Here is a 22,535-nt window from a genome sequence, read left to right on the forward strand (position 1 = left end):
AATATAAAATCTTTAAACATATTTTCAAACAAAATATCTTCAAAGGAGACATAAACTAAGATAATAAAAATGTCTCAATTAAAATAAAAGCTTAAAATATTGAAAGCAAAAACATGCCAACAGCCAAACATGGTGGTGGCAGCATGGTGATCTGGGCTTTTAGCAGCGATGGTTCTGCAGCAGACCGATTATCAAATCAGGTCCACTTCCGACAGAAAAACAACAGGAAGGTTCTGGAGCGGCCTAGTCAAAGTCCGCAGCAGATAGAGAAGCAGGACCTTCACCAGCTGGGTCCTGCAGAGGAGGAAACATCAGGAACAGACGAAGGTCCGAACCGGCAGCAGAACCAGGCCAGCAGGGGGCAGCAGCGCCCGTCCAGGCAGGTCAACTACATGTTTTATCAGATTATTACAGATTTTAGATTCTATTTCAATTTAGTTTTTGTATTTTATTGTTTATCTTGTTTTCTATTCTGGTTCTGATCCATTTGGACCAGATTACTCTTTCTTAAAGATCCAGGTGGCAGCAGTAATGGTACCGGTCCAGATCTGCTCAGCAGAACCGGTGGGTTCTGGTTAGGTTCTGGACTTGAACAAAACCCAGGACTGGCCGGGTCAGCTATGCTTTGTGAGTCAGTGAGGTCATGAGGTCACGGTGACGTAAGCTGCAGGACGGCTGGCGGGTCTGAGGAGAGGCTTTGTGTTCTGCAGACCGAGCTGACCTCACCCGGAGCGGTCCAAACGAACCGCGGATCTGGACTGCTGTGACGTCAGGAGAACTTTTCCAGACTCCATTTTGGTTCATCTCATCTGAATAATCTGATGATCGGTTCGAGGTTATAGTGAATTTAACGGATTAGTTATCAGGTTCGGTTTGGTTTTCGGTGAAAAGAACCGGAAACAGAACCGTCATGGTTTCTGAGCCTCTAAAAGTTTTCGCACCCCTTCATCTTTCCCACATTTTGTCTCGTTTCAAACTCAAACTTTCTCAGAATTTCTGTGAAAAACAGAAAAAAAATTATTTCAGATTTATTTTAAAATCTGAAAAGTGTGGTGTGCTTCTGTTTCTACCTGAGTCAGGACTTTAGAGAACGTCTGCAGACTTAAAAACTTCTCCAGCTCAGTCGGGTTGGATGAAAAACATCTGAGAACGTCAGTTCTATCAGGTCCGGGCTTTGACTAGGCCATGCTTTGAGCTAAGCTATTCCATAATATCTTTGGCGTAAGTTCAGGCTGGTTGTCTTTGCTGGAGCCAGATCCAGAACCCCCAGACCCACTGCTGGTTCCTCCATGACGCTGGAGTTTCTTTACAGAACGTCTGAGGTCAGAACCAGAACCTGTGGGCTCTGGTTAGCTAAGTGACTTCAGAGGAAGTTTTGATGCACTCCATGTTTTTAAGCTCTGACTAGAAATGTGCAGCACACGTTTTCTGATTTTTATTTGTAAAAACAAAACAAAACCAACAACAACAAAATCAGAGAAATGTAAAAGAGCGTGAATACTTTTGAAAAATAACTTTAAGGAGAAAAACGTTTAAGAGATTTGATGCCAGAGTGAACACCACACCCCCAGGACTCGCACTAAAATCCGACTGAGAAATATTTATTTATTTATTTTAAAATTGTTTACTTAAATATAATTTTTTATTTATTTAAATATTTACTTATTTAAATATAATCATTTTATTTATTGAAATATTACTTATTTTAAAATATGTCAGTAATTTTTTCTAGATTTTACTCCAGGTGACCTGGAGGCTTCAGTTGGTGAGGGCGTGGTCCCCCTGGTGGCCACCTCTGTGGACCGCCTCTGAAGTTTAACGTTTAAGCCTCAAATGATGAAACTTAACTCAGTGAACAGCTGATCAAATATGAAATGACTGTTTTCTTGACCCGGAAGTTCCTCTGCCGGCCGCAGGGTGGCAGCACACCGGGGGGAGGGGTTCCCCCCGCCCCGCCAGTCCGCCTCCTCTCTCGGTCTCAACAGTCGCTGTCGCCTCGTTGTTCACTTCGACCCGCAGGTCAGAGAGTCCGAACCGCAGAGTCCCGCACAGAACCCGCACAGAACCCGCTTCTCTCCGCGCCGCCGCCGGAACAACAGGTGAGTGACCCGTAAGTCTGGACCCGAACCCGGACCGGTTCCGTCTGTCTGCCATGGTGAACACGAGGCGTGCGCGGCTGCTCGGGTGATCAGGTTCGGATTGATCAGGGGGGGAGGCTCGGTTCTGCTGGGTTTGACTGCGTTTCCGTCGGTTCTGTTCTGTTCGGTTCTGACTGAAGGAGGTTAGTCTGAGGAAAGTGAAACTGAAGCCAGTCAGGCGGATTCAGCTGGACTTTGATCCGAACTGGAAACCCATAACTTTCAGAGCAGAGCCGGTTCGGATCTGGTTTCTGGTTCTGGTTGTTCGGGTTCGGTCCAGTTCGGTGTGGAGCTGTTGCGTCCCGTTCAGAATTTTAGATGCGCTCTGATCCATTCTGCTGGTTCCGCCGACCCAGGTCAGATAAATCCATGTTCTGGACCTCCCAGAACCTGGACAGAACCTGAACCCGAACCCGGATCCATTTTAGTTTTAGAAGCACCAACATGTCATGATGTGATTCCTCCACGGCAGAAAGTAGTCCCTCCTCTGTTTCCACTCAGAACCAGAAACTGGACTCTGTGTGGATCTGAATTGTTCAGGGATGGTTCTGTGGACCAGAACTCTGTGACCTGGTTCCAGAATTGGATCAGGATCCTTCACAGTAGAAGGACCCAGAATTCCTCCAGAACTGATCAACGCTGATGTTCTCTTTGGAAAAGGTGGGAATCGCCATAGCAACCGTTAGATTGATGGTAAAGTCTGTGGTTCTGGTTCTGTGTTGGACGTGAGACTGGACCCGGAATATTTCACACATCGGATCAGAGTCAGTCGGGTCTCTGGCTTGGTTTGTTGGTTCTTTCCGGTTCCTCTGGGCTTCGTCTCGGTTCTGTTGGATGTTTTTGTTTTTCCATTTCAACTGATTCCGATTCTGCTCTGCTAAATATGGATACGATCGGTTTAACCTATCGATCGATTATCAATCTCCTAAAGTTCTGATGCAGTTTCATGTTGAGGCGTAGAACCAGGGGCTGGACCGGACCGGACAGAACCGTGTGGTTCTCCAAGATGGCTCTCAGAAGTTTGTGTTCTGGATGGGAACTGTTCAGAGAAAAGGAATTATCAGGAAAAGTTTCCTCAAGTCAGAATAATATGAAGTCTCTGTAACACCAACAGAACCGGGTCTGGAGGTTCTGGAGCCGGTTCTGGAGCCGGTCATAAACCGGGTCGTGGTGCAGGTTTCCTGCCAGCGGTTGCTTCAGCGTTTCCTCTGTTCTGGTCATGTGACCTGAGGTGTGAGTTGAGTCGTCATAGCAACCCAGCTGAATAACTGCCCAAACCTCCATGTTGCTCAGAATGAAAGCAGCAGAACCGGATCCGGCCAGAAGAAGAACCATCAGTACTTCTGCTTGCAGCCGTGTTGAAATGGTTCAGTCCAAACCTGAGAACGGAAAGCAAAATGTCTGCCCATTTATGTAACAGCAGATCGTCGTTTTACTCAGAAATATAAAATCTGCAGAGCCGAAGTTCATGCTGCTCCTCAGACCAGCTACTGAAATGCTAACTGCATTTCTCAACAATAAATAAACTTTAAACTCTAATGAACTTTAACGCTGGAGCTGGAAAACGTTTTAGATCCAAAATAAAGAAACAAAACAACAGAAACAACAAATGAAATAAACTTGGAGTCTGGAAACAAAATGATCCTTCAAACTGAAGATTTCATGCAAATGGGAATAATTGTGATTGTTTCTGACGATACTTTATCGTCCAGCAGCGTTGTGGCGACTCGCCTGGTTCTGATTGGACCTTTCACATCTTCATCCTGAGAACCTCAGCTGGTTCTGATGGTTCTGCCACTGGTGGAAAAAGTCTGGCTCAGACGGATCAATGTTTAATTGGTGACCCAGTGCAGCGTCTCGATCGGACCGGGCCCTGGGCCCCCCGCTTCCCCCCCGGCGCTGGTGGATGTGGGTCAGAGCGGCTGCCGTCGATGAATCCGACTCGTGTCTGTGACCTTGATGAGGTTTGGGGCCGCTGGAGGTCGGACCGGAGCGGGAACGTTTGGGTCCTGTTGAGTCACGCTCAGCTCGGCTCTCAGGCACTCCTGGCTCCAAACCGGATCAGCCGGTTCCGAGGAATATCGCTGCAGGGAATCGGGCTGGATGGAGTTTAACATCTTCCTCACACGACGAAGACGAGCAGAGGCTCAACGCTCCTCTTCCTCACATCCAGAGAAAAGGCCAGGGAGTCCAAACCTCCAGAACCGGACCTGTTCACCCCGACCCGAAACGGGTCCACAACCGGGTCTCAATCTTGTCAGATTCCAGCGCTGGAACCAACCGGACAAACATCCACCAACCCAGACCCAAACTGGGTTTCAAACCGGTTTGAGACCGTTTTAACGGTTTTGATCCAATAAAACTGGATGTAAAATCAGAGAAAAACCAGATTCACATGTTTAAAACGGTCTGAATTCAAACCAGATCTGAAACTGGTTTAAAACAGTGTCCTAAACCTTTAACAATCCAGATCCCAGAGCAGTGTGAACTGGAGTGTAGAATCCGATCTGAATCCAGTCTGAAACCAAATCTGAATCCAGTCTGAAACCAGATCTGAGTCCAGTCTGAATCCAGATCTGAAACCAGTCTGAAACCAGGCTGAAACCAAATCTGAATCCAGTCTGAATCCAGATCTGAATCCAGTCTGAAACCAGTCTGAATCCAGTCTGAATCCAGTCTGAATCCAGTCTGAAACCAGTCTGAATCCAGTCTGAAACCAAATCTGAATCCAGATCTGAGTCCAGTCTGAATCTAGATCTGAATCCAGTCTGAAACCAAATCTGAATCCAGTCTGAATCCAGATCTGAATCCAGATCTGAATCCAGTCTGAATCCAGTCTGAAACCAGTCTGAATCCAGATCTGAATCCAGATCTGAATCCAGTCTGAATCCAGTCTGAATCCAGTCTGAAACCAGTCTGAATCCAGTCTGAATCCAGTCTGAAACCAAATCTGAATCCAGATCTGAGTCCAGTCTGAATCTAGATCTGAATCCAGTCTGAAACCAGGCTGAAACCAAATCTGAATCCATATCTGAATCCAGATCTGAATCCAGATCTGAATCCAGTCTGAATCCAGTCTGAAACCAGTCTGAATCCAGATCTGAATCCAGTCTGAAACCAAATCTGAATCCAGATCTGAGTCCAGTCTGAATCTAGATCTGAATCCAGGCTGAAACCAAATCTGAATCCAGATCTGAATCCAGTCTGAATCCAGATCTGAATCCAGTCTGAATCCAGTCTGAATCCAGTCTGAAACTGCTCTGGAACACCAATTTAAAAACTGCCAGGTTTTTCTGCCAGACGCAGAAATGAAAACACGATGACATCATCACGCACCAGCCGTCGCCGTGGAGACGAGGTAGCGTGACACACCTGTGGATCGCTCTGTGGGCCCTCTGGCTTCAGCGTCGCCATGGAAACCGGCACGGCCGCTCCAACCTGATCAAACTGGTTTTTCCTTTCTGTGCTGGGATCTGACACTAATCTTCCTCCATAAACTGCACTAATGTTTGATCAGACATTCAGACAGAAAAACATTCAGTTTCTGATTTAATTCACGTTTAAACCTTCATTGTTTAATCGGCAGACAGGAGTCAGTCTGTGCTGTTTCACTCTAGAAGTAAAATCTCTACGTAAAACATTAAATTATCAATCAGCTGAAGTTTGTCAAACCCTGAAACTTTATTTACTGTAACAGGTTTGGAAGTTCACACAATCACAGTATTAGGCAGTGGTGGGAAGAAACGAAGTACTTTGTTACTGTACTTAAGTACAATTTCCATGTATCTGTACTTTAAGTAGATTTAATAATGGCTACTTTCTACTTTTACTCCACTACATTTTACAGTAAGTATCTGTACTTTCTACTTCACTACATTTCTACAAACTCTCACGTTACTCCTTACATCCAAGTCGCGTTGCTCTTTTTGTCCGTTAAAATGTGAAGTTCAGGGATTTAAGGTGGCGCCGTAAAATCCCAGCAATAACATGACTTAGTGTCTGTTGTCACCCATCGGCTCCACCTTTACTCGCTGCGGAGCTCCAGACATGCGCAGTGGTTTCCTCTGAGCGGGAGAAGATGTCTGTCTGATCGATAATGGCTGCATAAATTGATATGGCGACATGTAAAATCAGCAGCGCTTCGCTTTCACAGACGGTGGGACTTCGTCCAATTTTTAGCGTCACTTTAAAAGGAAAGCTTGAAGAAAGGTAAGATCTGTGGACGTGATGCTAGCTAAGCTAGCTGTACTGAGACACATGCTGCATCTGCGATGATAAAAGTTGTCACTCATGAGCTGAATTATTGTGTGGAGGTGTTGACTGAGGTGTCGCAGATATGGGACAACGCCGGTACCAAAGTGCAATAAAGTGGCACGATATTCAGGAACGATCCGATTCTTCTGGACGGATCTTTACTAAGGTTGATGGGACTGAAGCCTCACTGAGAGCCGTTCTTTGTTCTTGTAATGCTCTGCGTGCACTGCAGTAGCTATTATTATTTTATTTCATTAAAATATAAAGATTTATTTAATTGGTGAATAAATAAAACAAGAACGTAGCAACGCAGAGCATGCTCTTTGCTCTTTGTTTTCGTCTCCTGTCATGGCGGCAGACGTTGCAGCAGGAGGGTGAGGACAGTCGCCTCCTCCTGCTTGGTTACTTCTTGCTTATTGTGCCTTGGACAGTGTTCATAGTTAGCGTTGTTTACCGTTAATTACTATGTTTAATGGTGCAGAGAGTTGTGGTTTCTGACATGGGCAATATGGGCAACCGCCCAGGGCGTTATCTTTTTAGGGATGGCAGGAGACCTCTGCGGATTGTGGCACAGAGATGAAAGCAAAACAGAATGAAGAAGAGTTTGAATTGTCACTGGTTACATTGATTTCAGCTCTAAGTATTTAATATCTAGGGTTTTTTGTGGAAATGTGGATCTTTCAGATCAATTTGAGAAGCAATTTTGATCAACTTAATTTTATTGTGTCATGTAGCACGGGGTGCTGGTCTTGGTCTGGGGTTCGGTGGTCTAGATCAGTGTTTTTCAACCACTGGGCCGCGGCACACTAGTGTACCGTGAGTGATCGTCAGGTGTGCCGTGGAAATTATCCAATTTCACCTGCCGTATTTTCCGCACTGTAAGCTGCTACTTTTTTCCTACACTTTGAACATGCGTCTTTTCTGTGGATTCTTCTTCAACCACCAGGGGGCTCTATAGCAGGAAGTGAATCATTGGAATTAAAAATGGGAAATCAAAGAAGAACGCGCTAATGTTCATTTCGAACAAGCACATGCTAGCAGCCATGCTAGCAGCCATGCTAGCAGCAGGCACAACAGAGAAATGTTTTCAAACTCATATGATGCTGGTGACCTTACTGACCCTACTGGTGACCTTACTGACCCTACTGGTGACCCTACTGACCCTACTGGTGACCTTTCTGTTTACAGTCCAGAACCAGAACTTCTGGGTCAACTTGTCTCTGCTGATTAATAATTATTCTGGGTTATTTTGATGATTCTGGGATTTAACAGAAGAAGCATTCCCAGTCCTCCCAGTTCTCCCAGTGTGTTTGGGTCAGAACCAGCCGGTGTATCTGTGCTCCTGGTCCTGCTGACAGATTTCACCCAGGTGTCAGGTGTCAGAGCCTCGCCGTGACAAATCGCCGCTTCCCACCCAGAGCCGCGCGGCGGCGGCGGATCGGGTTTCGCTTTTGTTTCCCTGCAGAAAGACGGCATGAAAGGTGCTTTATGTCCAACAGAACCGGAACCACAGAACCGGACCGGGACCGCAGAACCAGACCAGGACTGCAGAACCGGACCTCAGGGAGGTTCAAAGTGCTTTACATGATAAAAACGTCAGGCTGTCATCGATGGAGAAACCAGAAACAAACATCGGCAACATAATTAACACACACCAAACATATTGACCTCTGACCTCTGATCCGTCTCGTATCGATCAGAGCGACTCGAACTGGTTCCTAACTGGTTCCTCACTGGTTCCTAGAAGCTGAAAGCTGCTTCCCCTGGTTTGGTTCTGGTTCTGCAGACCTGACCAGAACCTTTCGGACCCGAGTGGTGTGAAGGTTGATACGACGGCAGCAGACTGGGGTCAGAGGTCGTCCTCTGGTGCCGGGAAGCGGGAACGCCTCCGTGAACGGATGACTTGCTGCTGCAGCAGTCAGTGACGCAGCGCTGGCCTCTGACCACTTCCTGTTCAGATGTTCAGGAAGTTCTCCAGGCGAGGACGGGTCGGGAAGCCGATCCGACCCAGAAGGCGCCGAACGGCTCAGACCTGAGGATGAATCGGAACCAGGAGCAAAAACCCAGACATGGTTCTGGTTCTGGTGCCAGGCGGGTTGGAGGACGGTCTGCAGATTCTCATCACTGAACTTTATTAGAAACACGTAAAATAAACAAACAACAAAATGAACATTTTACTTCCTCAAAGTCAGCAACAGGTTTTAGGAATTAAAATAGATTTTTTTTCCAGAATGTGAAGCGAAACTGGAAACGTTCAGATTTAAGTTCAGCAAAAGTCCAGTTCTACACGGGCTGGCGGTTCTGTTCAGCTTGTAAAGCGGTTCTGGTTCTGTTGGTCGGCTTCATTAGCGGTTCTGGTTCTGTTGGTTGGTTTCATGTAGCGGTTCTGGTTCTGTTGGTCGGCTTCATGTAGCGGTTCTGGTTCTGGTTCGGTTTGGTCCGGCAGGATCACCTTAGTGCCTCTGATCCAGCAGGTTTTCTCCTCCCACTGATGAGCAGCGAGACGAGGAAGATGAAGGCTGATGTTTATCTGTCTGGGTGGCGTCACCGAGCCGGGCCGGACCGGACCGGACCGGGCCGGGCCGGTGCCTGGTACCGAGGAGGAGGAGGAGATGAAGGAGCGTTGATCAGAATCGTCTGTTGTTGTGTTTCAACCTGCAGCTGCAATCAGGAAGGAGTTCATGAATCACTGAAACTGCAGGATCTGGATTTGGATCTGGATCTGGATTAGGATTAGGATTAGGATCTGGATTTGGATTAGGATTAGGATTAGGATCAGGATCTGGATCTGATGTTAACGTTAGGATAGAAACAGCTTTTCTGCAGGTTTTCATCAGTTTTTACTTAAAAATGAACGAAAATCTTCTCTAATGCTGCATCATTCAGTCCAACTCCAGTCCGTTTGTTTAGAAAGTCCGGTCCGGTTGGTGTGAATGCTAACCGACCTCTGACCTCTGGTCCTCCAGACCTTGGTCTGGGTTTGGTTTGAATGTGAACGCTAAGCGGACCAGAGACCGCTCCAAAAGCAGGAAGTGGACCACAGCGCTGGGCATTCTGGGTAATCAAAGCTAACGTGCTAGCCTAGCGCTAGCAGCAGAAATGGCTCCTGGTCTTTAGCCTAAAGAGAAATCCTCCAACCGCTAAAATCCTCCATCTTGTTTCCATCTGGTGAAGAAGGAAGTTGCTCTCAGTGTCTTCAGAGGTTTTTGTGTCGTTTCCTTCAGTGGTTCTTGGTGCAGCGCCCCCACAGGCCAGGAGGGGAACAGGTTGGTCTGACTCAGAGCAGCTGGAGGTGGAGCAGATGTTCTGGTTCCAGTAGAACCGGGTCGAACCAGAACCGGGTCGACCAGGAGGGAAAACATTCTGAAATGCTTCATGAAGTTTCTTTGTTCTTCGGTTCTGTTGAGTTGAATCATCAAACTGTCTGAGTTTCATCACCGACTCGTTTTCCAGGTCCGGTTCTGACCGGTACCGCTACGCTGTACGTTTCCATGGCAACAAGAATGCTAAATTCTGCAGTTTTAGAGACGTACTAGGTTCACCTCGTGGCTGCCGGCGGCTCTGCAGGAGCTGACTGCAGGTTCTGCCCAAGAACCTGTGAACTGGGTCAGAATCGGGTCGGGACCGGGTCAGAATCGGGTCGGGACCGGGTCAGAATCGGGTCGGGACCGGGCCATGTTCCTCAGAACTATCGGCTGGTTTTGTTCTGCAGCTGGTTTTCGTTTTAAACGCCCTCTGAATTCCAGAACCGCTCATTAACCAGAACCTTCTGGGTTCCCAGCAGCGCTCCGGACCGGTTCTGCTTCCCTCTCCCAGCTGCAGAACAAACGCTGCTTCTATTTTTAATGGCGCCTTTGTTTCAGAACCGCTTCTTCATTTTGAACCATGAAAGCTTTGTCATGTTTGCAACCAGAACCAGAACCTGGAGCTCTGGAGCCTCGAAGCCGTCTGCTCTTCATCATCTCAGAAAACGGATGAAAATAAGAGATTTATGAGTTTGTTTATGAATTAAATGTAAAACTTTGAAGATATTTCTGAACAGAAACGGATCCAGAGAACTGCTGGAGGAGAAAATATAAAAAATCATCTGGAAACCCGATTCCAGCATCAAAGGAAACATGAAAGTTAAAGTCATAACTCGGAGAACAAAAGTCATGGCTGAGTTATGTTCTTGTAATTAAACTTTAAAACTGAATTATGACTTTCTGTTGGGCTTTTTCTTTTTCGGCAGCAATGGGTTTCCATACGAGCCGATTTCTCATTGCATCTCCAATTAGAAAATATAATGTATATATAATGTAAATGTATATATAATATTGGAAGCATTCGGCCCTGTGGTTCTGAAACGGTGACCCAGTTCCTGCCTAACCGGGTCGGCTTCGCTGCGGTTTTCACCGGATCGCCATGGATTTATCGGACAGCAGAGCCTGTGGTGCATTCAGGTCATGCTGGATTTTCCACAACCAGGAGTCAGTCGGTGGCGGCTTGTTTTAAACGGATCGATCTGAATGAGCTGCAGCTGCTTTCCACCAGTACAGCTACATGCTGGTTTCCATTACCACCAGTAGAGCTGCTGGTTTTCTGCTTCTGTTCATTTCTGCTTCTCTGCCTCATGTTTGCAGATAAAGCACGATGGGGAAAAAGTGCCTGAATGTCAGCAAGTACTTCCTGTTCCTGTTCAACCTCATCTTCTTCGTGAGTTTTCTGCTGTCTGACTCGGTTACTTATAAAAATCTTTCGTTAAACTTGAAAACTGATTTTCTCAGATGTTGTCCATCCAACCTGACTAAGCTGGAGACGTTTCTCAGTCAAATTAATATGAAAAAGCTGAATATAAATGCACTCCACACTTTTCAGATTATTATTTGTATAAAACTGTTTGGAACCATGAATGATTTTTCTTCCACTTCAGTTTTTCTCTCTTTATTAGTTCATTTTTAGCTGAAGGTCTGTTGTAAGTTTGCAGATTATTTTACAAACTGACATTTCACTTAATTAATAAAAGTAGAAAATTTATACCTAGAATTCCCATCCAATTACTTTCAGCTGTTCCTATAATGTGGTTGGTTTATTTAAATGTCTATGAAAAACTAAACTGAAGGGAGTTTATGCTTTTTATTGATTTGTTTGTTTAGCTTGATGGTGGTGAAAATGGTTTAGGTTCTGATTTCAGGAGACTTTGCTGGAAACATTTTCTCATCTGTCTGAAACTCATATCGGCCCAATTTGAAGTTAAGAAACTTGTAACTGAAATTCCAGCATTTGGTTATGAATTAATGATCTGGAAAACAAACCACCTCCTTAAAAAGGTTTTGAAGACTGAAAAGGTCAAGCTAAAACATGAGAGAAGAGTGGTGCTAGCTTAATAAGTTTAGCTTAGCTAGTGCAGTTTACCGTTAGCTAAAACAAGCTAACAGCAGGCAAACATAAAATCTTCTCTAATTTCACATTTTATTCATACGCGTTTGATACTTGTCATATTTGAAAATAAGCTGGATTCCTTTTCCAAGCTAATGTTAGCATGAGTCAGCTAGCATTTAGCTGGATGTAGCGGCTATTTTTCCTCCTCCTTTTAGCTGCAACTGTTTTTAAATGAAAGTGTTTAGTAACCCTTTGAGCAGGTCGGTGCTGTGTTGGTGGACGTGTATTTTTGGACCCAGACGTCCTGACTTCTGTTCTCATGTCGGCTCTCCAGCTGCTCGGCGTTGCCGTCCTGGGCTTCGGACTCTGGCTCCTCCTGGACAACGAGAGCTTCACTGTGGTCATCAGTAAGTGTCCCATCGGCCGACTGCTCACTTCCCAGTTCAAGCAGCTCAAATGTTTTTCTGACTAAAGCTTCTTGTTCTTTGACTTTTATTACATTTAGCATGAATTTTGAAGCTTTGTCTTGTAAACTAGGTTTTCTTTGTTGGTGACAGAAAAAATGAGCTGCAGATATTTAATAAAAACAAAATCCATCTCCTTTAAAGTGATTCTTTTTGACTAAACCTCAAATGAGCAAGTCAATATTTCCATTTTATTTATAAATGCAGTGAAAGCAGAATAACAGAGTCACACAAACTGGACTTGATTTTAAGGCTTTATTCTCCACAGCTGATTCTCCACTACACCGAAATGAAACGCATCACATGACTCATAAATTACATTTACTTTAACTGGACATGAACATTTAAACTGCTTTATTTAGAGAGCAGCACCACGATGGTTTTAGGTAAAAATTAATTAAACAAACTTGCATGAAAAAAGTACAATTTGCATAGAAACATAAAGATAAAATCCTTAAGCAGGAATTTATACAGTTTATCTGCAACAGAAAGTTGATTTGGGGTTTAATTAATCTTTAAAAGATGGAATAATTTCACAGGATTGAAGCAGATTCAGAACTTTGACAGGCTTAATATCCAGGATTGAAACTTCAGAGTGTGATAACTAAGAAACGGCGACAAACCGTCACAACTTCCTGTTTGGTCTGCTGAACGCGGCGGTTTGACGCAGTCTGATCCGCAGCCGCAGCGCTGCGCTGCGGCTGCGCTGCGGCCGCCAGCCGATCGTGATGATCAGAGATTAGCTTCAGGTTTAGAGGAAGACGCTCTAGTCTGAACTTCTCCTCCTTTACAGCATTTTGTCTGTTTGCAGAGTTTCTCTGTCTGTTTGCAGAGTTTCTCTGTTGCAGCTGTTTTTTGTGTATTTGCGCGTTTTGGAGTTTGCATCATGCATGTCTGCTGTGCGTTTACACCTGTCGGCCACCGTACCGTAGATCACGAATCCTCCAAATAACCAGCGCTAGCTAGCATCCATGGTTCATGATGAGGGTGAAACATGCTTCCGAACCAAGCCGGTCCTCCTGGTCCAGACGGGACTAACCGCAGTGGAGCCTGTCTGACAGCAGGAAGTAGGCAGAGGACGTTTAAATCTAACCGGGTTTAATGTTCACGATGCAAAGAGCTGAGTGTTTATGAGACGCGCTGATGGAGACGCCATCGGTGAGGATGAGCAGAAAGAGACGCGCAGTGTCAGCGGACATAAAGGCTGAGGAGCAGAATGACGGAGCCGAACACAGAGCGAGTGTAACGGCGCGGGATCCGGGCCGCCGGCGTCACTGAGGACCTCTGTCCGCTCAGCAGGTGTCCTCCGCCGGCCGCACACTGGCTCCTTTCTGCTGCGGCCAGCATCAGCATGCATCACGTCACCGCCTTACTCTGCATCAGCCGCGCTCTCAGGGCTGCCCAGCTGTGTGCCTGAACGAAAATAACACGACGTTCAATGGGACGTTTCATGAAGCGGTTATTGGGTCGCAGTGACGTCCGCAGCCAATCGGTGATGAGCCAGACTCAACCAAGATGGCGCCGAGTCAGACGGAGACGGACGGAAGCCGATTTGAGCTCCGAGTTCATCCGGTCGCTGTAAAGTTTCACCGCCAGAAATGAGCAGCAATGATTTGGGTTTTTACAGAGCAGCGTTTCAGAGTGTGACGGTGCAGATTCCACAAAGAATTTATTCATTTATAAATGTCACAGTTTGAAGCTACATTTTTAGTTTTGGTGACTAGATATGTAGTTATCAATGCCTTAAAAAACCATTTATTAATCAGATTTAAAGTATAATAACTTATCATCCGATGACCTCACAACTACCCAATTTATTAATTAATGGAATATGATCCAAAATCCAATAACCACACAATTAGAAACTGTTTAAATGAAACTTTATTCCCTGGGAAAAAAATAAAAATAACATTCTCTGCAAGTTTGATGAAAAATCAATTGAAAGGTTGAGAACTTTTTATTTAAACTCCCCATCCAACCAAAAGCTAAAGAAACACTTTAAAGTTTTAAATGTAATTTACCCTTCAAGAGAAGGAATCGCTTTAATATCGATGACGATAACAGCTGATTTTGTGAAAGTGATGCTGAAACTTAGGGTTATGGTTTAGGTCTCTTCCATCACTGCAGTCACACCAACATACTGTGTTGCTTAGAAAAGTGGATCAAATCAAAAATGCCACTTCCTGAATCTATTTCTAGAGACATGGGAACTTTTGGAGTATTATTGGAAACAAAACAATGGAAATATGTTGTAACCTAATATTTAGTTTGGCAAAATGTTTTATTCATAAACAAAAAATGCTGATTTCATCTCCAGTTTTTAATTTTTATCTGAATTCCAGTTATATTTGAAATCTGAAATGTATCGAGTCATATGAAAACCTGACTGAATTATTAATGGAAATATCCGTCAAACTGTGTCAATCCTAACATTTCAGTTATTGTTTCATTATTATTATCATGTTATTATTTTTCTCATTAACAATCTCTGCATTTCCACTCTGAAACCTGCCTCTGTTATGCGGTTTGTACTGACCTTGTTTAAATAAGGTTTGATAAAAAAACCTTAGATTAGCGTTTAGCATGGCTAGTGCTGCTAAAACACGGCTCTCTGTGTGAATTCCTGGAAGGATCCAGATCTTCCCAGTTATCCCAGCAGCTCTTCCTGTGATTAGAAGGTTTTTATTTTAGTTTTACTTTGACAATCAACCTGAAAGCTGCCCGTTTCCGGCTGATCTGTTTGTTGCGTCTGCAGCTGAGGCCGAAGCAGCAGAGAGACTCATGACGTCTGGAGCTGCTGGAACCGAAACTACAACCCGGCTACTTCAGGTCCTGGTTCTGCTGCTCAGATTTAGGAAGATTTTACATATTTGGCTCCAAATGGATGAAAATAAAATGTTGTGGGCAGATTCTGGTGCAGAAACGTGTCTGGTTTTCCCATCATGCATTGCAAAACGTGCTGCGTTCCAGATCTGATCATATGGATCTGATACGATAAGGATTTGGGTTTTTTCTTGGTTTTTCAGTCACTTTCAGTTTGGTTCCCCAAAGTTCCTCCCTTTGGCAAACTGGACTTTTTAATTCTTTCCTTTTTCCAGTTGGGTTCACCTTTTAAAAACCTCAGATGGTTTGAAACCTTTTCCATGTGGTGTAAAAAACAACCCGACTGTCCTGAACGCTACCAGAGAACATCCAGGTAACATCCAGGTAACATCCAGGTAACATCCAGGTAACCTGCAGTGATGCTTTTAAAGCTTCTGATGTCACCAAGGCTCCAGCAGAAGTGAGTCTGATCCTGGAACAACCTTTAAGTCACAGAGAAACGGCGAGTTTATTTTGACACGGTTGTTCATTCAGAGAGGTTTCTGTCGGAGCTCCTCCGGCTTCAGGGCCTGCTGAGGTCAGACCAGCTGATCTGCTTGGTGGTTTTCAGCAGAGGTGGCAAAACTTCTGTTGGATAAACTTCAACATTATGTTCAAGTTTAGGTTTTTGAAGGCCGTGTTCATGTTCTTCTAAAGAATTGATGGCTTTATTTAGAGGTTTGCTGACCCAGCAGCTCCATTTCCTCACCTTGAGCAACGTCTGCTGGCGTTTCTCCTCAGACAACGTGACGTCTGTGAAGGTGGCCTGCTACATCCTGGTGGCAGTCGGTGCGTTCTCCATGCTGATGGGCTTCGTCGGCTGCCTGGGAGCCATTTACGAGATCCGCTGTGTGCTGGGCCTGGTGAGTCCTGGAGCTCCTCCAGATCATTTCCTCCTCCAGATCATTTCAGAATAACTTTGTTTGGTCGGATCAGGATTCTTGCCTAACTTGCCTCTCCCTCCTCTTCCTCCTCTCTCTCCTCTTCCTCCTCCTCTTCCTCCTCTGCCTCCTCTTCCTCCTCTTCCTCCTCTTCCTCCTCTCCCTCCTCTCCCTCCTCTTCCTCCTCTCTCTCCTCTTCCTCAGTACTTCACCTGCCTGGTTCTGATCCTCATCGCTCAGATCGTAGCCGGTTCTCTTATCTACTTCCAGAAGGAAGAGGTGAGTGATGTCACTTCCTCTTCAGTCATATTGTTATCTAGAGGTTTTCGGTTTCTCTTCTAGGAAATGTCGACTTCAGCTGGCAGTTTGTGGTTAAACCAGGAAGCTCTCAGATTGGCTGCTTGGTGATCACATGACAGGACAACCTGAGAGGCAGCAGCTGGTGCTCTGGCCCCCCCTGCTGTTCAAACTGGGACATTTATTTTAATCTGCTGCATATTTTTTTAATTTTTAATCATATTGTATGTTAGCCTTTCTCTCTCCCAATATTTTCAGTGAATTTTATAAAATTGTTTTTATTAATAATAATAATTTTATGTTCAGATTAGTTTTTTTCTAAAATTCCTGGAGACGACATTATGAATTTGTGCTGCATAAATAAATGTTTGAAAAATAAATTTATTAGCATCTTTAAAGGCAACACATAAAGTTCATCTTTGAACAGGAAAAAACAAATGTTGCAAAATAAAATAAAGCAATATGTAAATAAAATTATAAAAACCCTAAAATGTAAAAAAAAAAAAAAAAATTTAAATGGTAAAAGTTTAATTAAATGTAATAAAAAATAATAAATGTGTACAAAATATTTAATTTATTTTAAATAGAAATAAAGAATCCAAAAAAAAGACCAAATAAGAAAAAGGAAATCTAAAGTGAAAATATTTTACAGTTTTATTATTAAGCCGATCGATGAAATAAAAATAAGATGCAAAGATGAGAAATAAAAATAAGAATGAAGGAAACAGAAAATTAAACTTATAGAAAAAGCAGATTTATTTCATTCATGTGCTGGTTTTTCATCCGATCCAAACCGGATCGCGACCAGAACCAAACGGGCTTTTCTAACTTCCTGTCGTCTTCCAGCTGCACAATCAGATGTCAAAGGTCATCAGCAAGGTGCTGGAAGGTTTCTCCAACAACAACACGAGCACGGAGCGGGCCTGGAACTTCGTCCAGAAGAACGTGAGTTCAGCGCCAAGCGACCTCGCTCTGTTCGGGTCGGAACCCGACCCGGGACAGAAACAAGTTCCTTTAGCTGTTGCTTTGATGACCTTTGACCTCCCTGCAGATGGAATGCTGCGGCTGGACAGACCATGAGGACTGGAAGGTGCACCAGGTGATCAAAAACAGTTCCGAGCTTCTGTTCCCCTGCTCCTGTCAGAACGTCTCCATGACCGACACGAACCCGGCCGACACCGACCCAGAAAACAGTTGGCTCTGCAAGTCCAAGACGGCCGACTGGCCCGTTTACAGCACGGTAATGAGGAGCGCCGCCCGGTCCGGCCCGATCGGGCCGATGGGGCCGAATACAGCTCAATTCACTTCCAGTTGAATCCGGTTTTATCCGGCTGAATTCCCGTCTGGTTTCTGCCTCAGGGTTGCTCTAAGAGCATGGAGAGCTGGCTGCTCACCAACATCGGCGTGGTGCTGGGGATCTGCGTGGCGGTGGCCTTCATCGAGGTACGATTGTGTTTCCTGAGAACATCGCAGAGCGAACATCGTAGAGCGAACATCGCAGAACACACATCGTAGAGCTAACATCGCAGAACACACATCGCAGAGCGAACATCGTAGAGCTAACATCGCAGAACACACATCGCTGAACGAACATCGCAGAACACACATCGCAGAACGAACATCGCAGAACACATCGCAGAACACACATCGCAAAGCGAACATCGCAGAACACACATCGCAGAACGAACATCGCAGAACACACATCGCAGAACACACATCGCAAAGCGAACATCGCAGAACACACATCGCAGAACGAACATCGTAGAGCGAACATCACAGAACACACATCGCAGAACACACATCGCAGAACGCACATCGCAGAACGAACATCGCAGAACACATATCGTAGAACGAACATCGCAGAACAAACATCGTAGAAAACACATCGCAGAACGAACATCGCAGAACAAACATCGCAGAACGCACATCGCAGAACGAACATCTCAGAACACACATCGTAGATCGAACATCTCAGAACACACATCGTAGATCGAACATCGCAGAACGCACACCGTAGAACGAACATCGCAGAACGCACATCGCAGAACGCACATCGCAGAACGCACATCGTAGATCAAACATTGTAGATCGAACATCGCAGAACGCACACCGTAGATCGAACATCGCAGAACGCACACCGTAGATCGAACATCGCAGAACGCACATCGCAGAACGCACATCGCAGAACGCACATCGCATAGCGAACATCGTAGAACGAACATCGTAGAACACATATCGTAGAACCAACATAGCAGAACGCACACCGTAGATCGAACATTGCAGAACACACACCGTAGAACGAACATCTCAGAACGCACATCGCGGAACGAACATCGCAGAACGCACATCGCAGAACGAACATCGCAGAACGCACATCGCGGAACGAACATCGCAGAACGCACATCGCAGAACGCACATCGCGGAACGCACATTGCGGAACGCACATCGCGGAACGCACATCGCGGAACGAACATCGCAGAACGAACATCGCGGAACGCACATCGCGGAACGCACATCGTAGATCGAACATCGCAGAACGCACATTGCGGAACGCACATCGCGGAACGCACATCGCGGAACGAACATCGCAGAACGAACATCGCGGAACGCACATCGCGGAACGCACATCGTAGATCGAACATCGCAGAACGCACATTGCGGAACGCACATCGCGGAACGCACATCGCAGAACGCACATCGCAGAACGCACATCGCAGAACGCACATCGCAGAACGCACATCGTAGAACGAACATCGTAGAACACACATCGTAGAACGCACATCGCAGAACGCACATCGCAGAACGCACATCGTAGATCGAACATCGCAGAACGCACATCGCAGAACGCACATCGCAGAACGCACATCGCAGAACACACACCGTAGATTGAACATCGCAGAACGCACATCGCAGAACGCACATTGCGGAACGCACATCGCGGAACGCACATCGTAGATCGAACATCGCAGAACGCACATCGCAGAACGCACATCGCAGAACGCACATCGCAGAACGCACATCGCAGAACGCACATCGTAGATCGAACATCGTAGAACACACATCGTAGAACGCACATCGCAGAACGCACATCGCAGAACGCACATCGTAGATCGAACATCGCAGAACGCACATCGCAGAACGCACATCGCAGAACGCACATCGCAGAACACACACCGTAGATTGAACATCGCAGAACGCACATCGCAGAACGCACATCGCAGAACACACATCGCGGAACGAACATCGCAGAACGCACATCGCAGAACGAACATCGCAGAACGCACATCGCGGAACGCACATCGCAGAACGCACATCGCAGAACGCACATCGCGGAACGCACATCGTAGATCGAACATCGCAGAACGCACATTGCGGAACGCACATCGCGGAACGCACATCGCGGAACGAACATCGCAGAACGAACATCGCGGAACGCACATCGTAGATCGAACATCGCAGAACGCACATTGCGGAACGCACATCGCGGAACGCACATCGCAGAACGCACATCGCAGAACGCACATCGCAGAACGCACATCGTAGATCGAACATCGTAGAACACACATCGTAGAACGCACATCGCAGAACGCACATCGCAGAACGCACATCGTAGATCGAACATCGCAGAACGCACATCGCAGAACGCACATCGCAGAACACACACCGTAGATTGAACATCGCAGAACGCACATCGCAGAACGCACATCGCAGAACACACATCGCGGAACGAACATCGCAGAAGCACATCATAGAACGCACATCGCGGAACGCACATCGTAGAACGAACATCGCGGAACGAACATCGTAGAACACACATCGCAGAATGCACATCGCAGAACGAACATCGCAGAAGCACATCATAGAACGCACATCGCGGAACGCACATCGTAGAACGAACATTGCAGAACGAACATCGTAGAACACACATCGCAGAACGAACATCGCAGAACGCACATCGCAGAACGCACATCGCAGAACGAACATCGCAGAACGCACATCGCAGAGCGCACATCGCAGAACGCACATCGCAGAGCGCACATCGCAGAGCGCACATCGCAGAACGCACATCGCAGAGCGCACATCGCAGAACGCACACCGTAGAACGCACATCGCAGAACGCACATCGTAGATCGAACAAAGCGGAACGAACATCGCAGAACGAACAACGTGGAACGAACATTTGCGATGTTTGTTCCGCACATCGCGGAACATGTTGAAGTTCTGGGTCGGCGGTTGGAGGGAAATTTTAGGACCAGAAATGATCAAATAAGGAAGCTAATTAGCAGCAATGTTACAAATGCTGATCGACGCATGATCCTCTCATATTACACAAACTTGTAGAAGTGCTTTGATGCCATCTGGTGGTCAGAGTGGGAACTGCATGGTTGTGCTCAGTAAGCTAATTAACTCAATAAATGATCTTAACTCAGAGCTGCTTGTGTAATAACAGTTTTATTTTATACTCTAAAGTAATCATTCAGTTCAAAGTTACATAATTGAAATATATAAGCAGAGAATTTACCATTTCAACAATTATTCCTTAATTACATGTTCTCGTTAATATAAAATTAGAAATAACTTTTAGGATTATGAATTACATAAACATGTTACATACTGTAGTACAAAAGGCTTTTTATTGTCCAATGGAGGATAACAGCTTCTGGGCCAGGAAACAACAGTTTCTAAAATATTAAAGCTGTTTGTGAAAATAATTACTGGAGTGATGAGATTTTTCTGGAGTTGAATCCTGTGAACAGAGTTCTGCTGTGTGACGCCTCCGTCCTGCTGGTGAAACTTCCTTCATGCACACGTCTGATCGCAGTTTCACCTGAACAGTAGCAGCACTTTGTGCTCAAGCCTCCGGAGCTGCTGATGGCTTCAGGGAGCGTCCGGGACGGAGTCCGGCTCCCTGAGGAACTCCTCAGCTCCGGGACGGAGTCCGGCTCCCTGAGGAACTCCTCAGCTCCGGGACGGAGTCCCTGAGGAACTCCTCAGCTCCGGGTCGGAGTCCCTGAGGAACTCCTCAGCTCCGGGACGGACGGGAATGCTGGAGCTGCTCCGGTTTAATGAGATGTTTCTGTGATCTGCAGCTGCTGGGGATGGTTCTGTCCGTCTGCATGTGCAGAAACTTCCAGGAGGATTACAGCAAAGTGCCCAAGTACTGAGGACCTGGGAGGAACTGGGAGGAACTGGGAGGTCAAACCAGTTTCAGCCTGGATTTGCTGAACTTCTGTCCATATGTTAAATAATGAGTATTTTCTTTGTTTTATCAGATTTTCCTTCTGTTTTTGTCAGTTTCCTTTAAGCACTTTAGAAACGTTTGTAGTTTTCGGATCCAAATGATGCTGAAAATGAAATTAGAAATTTGATGACTGGGCGGCTCTTCCCAGTCCTCCCAGTTGGAGCAGCAGGCCTGGATCGGATCTCCGCTGGTTTTTACTCCCGCCTCCTGACACGTGAAACGTTTTTAGTACTTTGTATATTAAGGATTATTTGTATGAACTCCAGCAGGTTTCTTGTAATATTAAAGATTTGCTCCTGACTGTCTGGGTTTAGTGGTACTACACATACTGGTTTCCAGTTTAAACTTTAGCTTCACAGCCAGTTTAACTCTGAACTTAGTGGAAAGCTGACAGAAACGTTTGAGCCTCGCTGTATTTTTAAAAAAAGTTTTTGTAATGTCTGAATTAAAAGTGGATTAACTTTGTAGTAACTGGTGGGATGAAAACGTTGTGGAGGGAAAAAGTACTCACATCATTTATTGTGTTTTTGTCAATAAACTGAACAAAGTCCCATGTTGGAGGATTCATTGTTACTGGTTGGAGCGCGGTTCTGGTTCTGGTTCTGGTTCTGGACTCCTCCGTCTGCAGGAAGTTGATGCTGATGTGACTTTGATTCACAAAGTGAAGCTAAACGTTTTACTCCACTGGTGAAGAAAAACAGCAGAACGTTTTCCTGCAGGTCTGAAGCTGGACTGAGCCGCTGACCTTCAGGACTCGGTTCTGACCCGTTTGTTGGTTTCTGTGTTTTAGTGATGAGGCAATTCGCTTATTAATAAATAATACATACTCCATCAAATAAATAAAATACAGATTTTAAATATTTTCTAACAGTGATTGACAAAATGCTCCCTGTTTCATTATTTCGCTGTTTTTTATTCATGTACCTTTTTCTTTTATTTGAATAAATACTTCATGTTTCATTCTGACACTTATTTCTGTGGACTTTTATTTTTTAAATCCGTTTTTATATCAGATTTTTTTATTTCATGATCTATT

General features: G+C 45.4%; 1 protein-coding gene and 1 long non-coding RNA gene across 2 annotated transcripts; both read left to right on the top strand.

Annotated features, from left to right (window-relative positions):
- The first annotated feature begins 1,959 nt into the window (after positions 1-1,959).
- Positions 1,960-22,465, top strand: LOC103460096 (CD82 antigen-like). The gene is made up of 9 exons (XM_008402092.2): positions 1,960-2,099; positions 11,015-11,087; positions 12,088-12,160; positions 15,821-15,942; positions 16,165-16,239; positions 17,104-17,202; positions 17,309-17,497; positions 17,617-17,700; positions 21,348-22,465. Exons 2-9 carry the CDS (start codon positions 11,025-11,027, stop codon positions 21,420-21,422), a joined length of 780 nt encoding a protein of 259 aa, XP_008400314.1. The 5' UTR covers positions 1,960-2,099; positions 11,015-11,024; the 3' UTR covers positions 21,423-22,465.
- On the top strand, positions 12,167-15,729 carry LOC145551203 (uncharacterized). The gene is made up of 2 exons (XR_014087045.1): positions 12,167-14,895; positions 14,973-15,729. It is a non-coding gene; the product is annotated as an uncharacterized LOC145551203 (long non-coding RNA).
- Positions 22,466-22,535: the final 70 nt, after the last annotated feature.

This window comes from Poecilia reticulata, chromosome 3 (genome assembly GCF_904066995.2).
Source record: "Poecilia reticulata chromosome 3, P_reticulata-male-v2, whole genome shotgun sequence".
Classification (NCBI taxonomy): domain Eukaryota; kingdom Metazoa; phylum Chordata; class Actinopteri; order Cyprinodontiformes; family Poeciliidae; genus Poecilia; species Poecilia reticulata.